General features: G+C 41.5%; 1 protein-coding gene across 1 annotated transcript; it reads right to left on the bottom strand.

The window, feature by feature from the left end:
• Positions 1 to 549: 549 nt before the first annotated feature.
• LOC144359206 (uncharacterized) lies at positions 550 to 4,036 on the bottom strand. The gene is made up of 4 exons (XM_085502931.1): positions 3,846 to 4,036; positions 1,333 to 1,440; positions 843 to 1,023; positions 550 to 724 (listed from the first exon to the last, which is right to left on the bottom strand). Exons 1-3 carry the CDS (start codon positions 3,967 to 3,969, stop codon positions 875 to 877), a joined length of 381 nt encoding a protein of 126 aa, XP_085359057.1. The 5' UTR covers positions 3,970 to 4,036; the 3' UTR covers positions 550 to 724; positions 843 to 874.
• Between the last annotated feature and the right edge of the window lie 243 nt (positions 4,037 to 4,279).

Genomic DNA, 4,279 nt, shown 5'->3' with positions numbered 1-4,279 from the left:
TAGTGCACATTTTAATATGTGATTTTCAGAAAGCAAATTTATTCTGAACCAGTATAAACATCGGACTGGTCATATTAATCAGGTTCTTGTTCACAGCGGTTGGTACATACATGGTTGATGTATTGTCTAGTTTCCCGTCACACCAGAGGTGATAGCACGAAATTTTGCATGGGGGAAATCTGCTAACCACCCCTCAGACTACCAAGTATACAAGGGGTCCGGGGGCATGCTCCCTCTCAAAAATTTGTAAATCTAGACCTTCTGAAATTTTGCTTACACAAAAGGTTTCAGCTCAGTGTCAAAATATGACATGGCCTCCTTCAGATTGTGGTTTCTAATGCTGTTAGATCGTGGCCGTCGATGCAATGAACGTCTTTGTCAAGGTGAACTCCGTTAGCACTACCAACAATATTATCAACGATTTCGCGCTTCGTCTCATTATCCGGCACACCGTCTTCTATCTCCAAAATCATACTCGGCGATCCGTCGCCGACGCCACTGCTACTATCACCAAAGAGTATCTTCGACCGATGGCAAGAACTATCCTTCGTCGTGACGGTTGCGTGAATAGAAGGCTCATTTTCTTGGCCACTGTGGTGTTCATTTGAGATGGTAGTTTTCACATCATCGAAAGTCCCGTCGATGTCTACTCGCAGTGAGCAGCCTGAATATGCCACTCCTTCAGAAGGCACGTCTTTCCCTGGAACTATTTCAAAACACGTACCTGGAACCGAAATAATAGAATATCGGTTGGAATACTATTAATTCTTTGACCTCGCTTGTATCCTTCATCGAATATTATAATTATTAGTTACGATATATAGCAACCAAGATTGTCTTACCACGTGATGACAATTTCAAGTTTTCACTTTTACTATACGACGGCGGGTGAGATTTGTGTTCTGTTGTTCTCCTGTGGTGGCGCAAAGACCACCACAAGCAAGATGACGCCAAAGTAGGAGAGAAATATTGTCACAAGGGCAACTGGTGCCCACTGTACGCAAAGTGTCCACACCGCAGACACTGTAAGTACAAGAAAAATACAATAAATGAAAAGATGATAGTTTATTAGCTTATAAAGTTCACAGTCGTCGTGCAGTTCAAACAAATAACGTATTTCACAAGGGATGTATAGGGCGTGAGACCCACATTGAACATGACGAGGCACTTAGAATTGTAGCTGAAGTGCGTAGAGATGCACGCACGCTGCGGATGGAATATGCGCAGTGGACGCATTTTCGGGTTACGGTAGAACTGGATATTTGTGTCCGAGTGTTTCATAAAATTTGCCTTGTCGTTCATTGGAATTTGAGATTCAAAGATGACGCTTACCTGGTTGGTAATGATAGCCATTTAAACCTAACACTTGTGAAGTTGTTCTAGAAGCTGACAGTGAACCTGCTGTACTCACTTCCAATTTGTTAGTTGTCGTTGGAAATTCTGAAATGAAAATATAAAAGATGTAGTGACGCCACAGTGATAGCCTGGACCAATCAAATGCGTTTAAAATCCAATGGCGTTGATGATGTTCATAGAGTTTGAAATCGATATTTATTATACAGTCGAAACCAATCTCCATCGCATCATCCTATTTATATATCATGCGCCACGCACACATGCCATTTATTGTTCGGATAGTGGAAAATCCCTTCGTCGTGTTTCCATACGTGTTCATCATCAAGTCATATCTATCATTATCAGGGGAAATTACCGGTGTTGTAAAAGCATGAATTTCATTGATATTTGATCGTGTTCACCAAGTTTTATATTGTTAATTTTTTTCCAATGAAACTATAAGATCCATTAAGCAAAAATAGCCAAAGTAAAATCATCAATAATTAATTAGTTCAGTGTTCCAAGGCAGGTATTTATAGTACATGTATTGCCAGATTTCACATGCACATTTACGCTGTGATAGTATGGGCGCAACAGATTTTAAATTTGTGACAAAACGTATTGACCCAAATTTGTTTTGCACGTGATACGTCTATGTCCACACGTCACATACACGTTTGAACGAGTACTGCAATTCATGCAGTTGGGAGGGGGGGGTAGTGGGTGCTTTACGGGCGTGTAAGTTATCAATGTCTGTTAGATTAAGTTTTCCTTACTGAGTACAAATGTAGACAGTTCTCCTTACTTCCATTCTCTACATGTTGCTTATTTTAGCTACCACCCCCACATACATAATGGTTCACCCCTGAAAGAAGCATCCCGAGTGGACACTGACGTTTTACGACCTTTTAGCATAGCTACGAGAGGTGTTTACGAGATTAAGTACCAAAGTCAAATTGCCGAGGACAGGAACTTTATATCAGTTCTGTGTTTACTGGCCTGATTGAGACTAATCGAACTAGCTTTTCATAATCTGGTGAGGGGTTTATCATTTGGAAATTGGGGTGAGCTAGAAGATTTTGTGAAAACAAAAAGCGTTGTAAGGAAGAGAAAAGAAATGTCTACGACGACTACTTATACATTGTCAAGCATAAATATATAATAAGAATTAGGAGCAAATATTGAATAATTTAAAGTGTTTGCACCCCTCCTATACATTGTAGGACCCGGATGCGAATGGGCAAGCCTTAGAACTTTCAAAAAAGAACACTCCCGTGTACATTCTCCTTCGCAGAGACTATAGGTATTTTATCACTAAGCTAGGTAGTCACCAGGGAACGCACTCGTCTCTGCCACAGATTAATGACCAGATCTACTTTTTGCTTTGCCATGAGTGCGTTCGTGTCTCTCCCTGGGGGTGCCCCAAGCGGCGTGGCAGTAGTGGTCCTTGGCAACGAAAGGGTTTCCCGAAGAAATGAATGTATTGGTCCGTTGCTATGCGAGCGAAACTCGTATAAAATTTATTTTAAAATCACGCCCAGTTGCATTTTATGTTTGAGAAAATTACCTAAACACTGTACCCTTTTTACCTATCGATTTCGTTGTTCACTATCTTTTCCCCAAACTTCCCCGCAGTGGCGGATCCAGCAAAATGTATTGGGGGTCCAAGCTTCGCTTAAGATATACGGAACGTGAATCGCAGAGAAGCTATGCGTAATCCAGATCATATGAATCGTCATGCGTTTGGGGGGCATGGCCCCCTTCCCCCTGGATCCGCCACTGCTTCCCCGGCTCTGAAAGCACGGATGGTAAAAACTGGGCAGGCGCGGAGTGCCCGCGTCACCCGAGGCAAAGAAGCAAAAGCACTCCGCGTTTGAATCAACGATTCACATCTACGTCTCCTACCGCAAAATCTACTTTTCCATTATTTTAACATTTTGAAAAGATTTTAGCACTGAATGTAAAAATATTTTATATATTTATTTTAAATAACACATTTAACAGAAGCTTAGGATATGAGAAACAAATGAATTTAAAAAAACGTGGAATACCAACAAAATGTCGCCTGTGGCAGAGGCTAAGCTCGAAGACTCCACATAGGAGAGTGCCCTGTGTAGTACGCACAAGCCTCAGTAGATTGTTGCATTTGTATAAAGACCACACATATTGCACGAATAACTTCACGTCGAGTACATCCCACCCATTGACATTGAGTATGATTGTAGCTTAAATTAGCCGGTGAGTCATATCCTCTGGCCTTAAAATAGAACATCTACCCAGTTTGTTCAGAAACCCCACCTGTCTTCATCATCGGACCCGAACCAACTTCAATGAAACACACATAGATGAAACGGTCATGTATCTTTGCAATCAATGTTTGTAAATGGGGGGGGGGGGGTCAACTTGGTCACCCACCTGAGTTGAAGAACTGGGACATCCAGGCAAAGTGTTTCAGTTCATTGTCGGCCACATACATTACAAATAATTCTAAAAATAGCAATTGAACTTACCACACTCCACACCTCCGCTAGGGGGTCGGCTAAGTTGCGAACAAATCGTACAAGGCGAACACTGACCGAGACCATTTGGGAAATATCCCGGATTGCACCCAGCGATGTCCCACGATGACGACATTATTACTACAGTCTTTTTACACCAAAAATATGTGTGCGCTACTATGAATGCGATGTTGTCGTCACATTCACTGTTTGTCGAATGACTCACATTTACCAGAGTCGGTGATAACAGTTTGTGTGGTTGGGAATACCCTTTGATGACGCTAGCTAAAAATATCTAGTACATGTACTTGTATCTGGACTCATATCAAGCATCAGGAAATGGCGTTTTAATTCTCATAACTCATAATATTAATAAAGTATGCTCTTTCGTTATTTATTACTACGTAACCCTGTTGTAGTTGTACCGTTGTTCAGTCAGTACTGGG

Source organism: Saccoglossus kowalevskii, chromosome 8 (assembly GCF_978046115.1).
Source record: "Saccoglossus kowalevskii chromosome 8, keSacKowa6.1, whole genome shotgun sequence".
Taxonomy (NCBI): Eukaryota; Metazoa; Hemichordata; class Enteropneusta; family Harrimaniidae; genus Saccoglossus; species Saccoglossus kowalevskii.
Note: the sequence above shows the minus strand (reverse complement) of the source record. Positions and strands in the feature narration are given on the sequence as shown.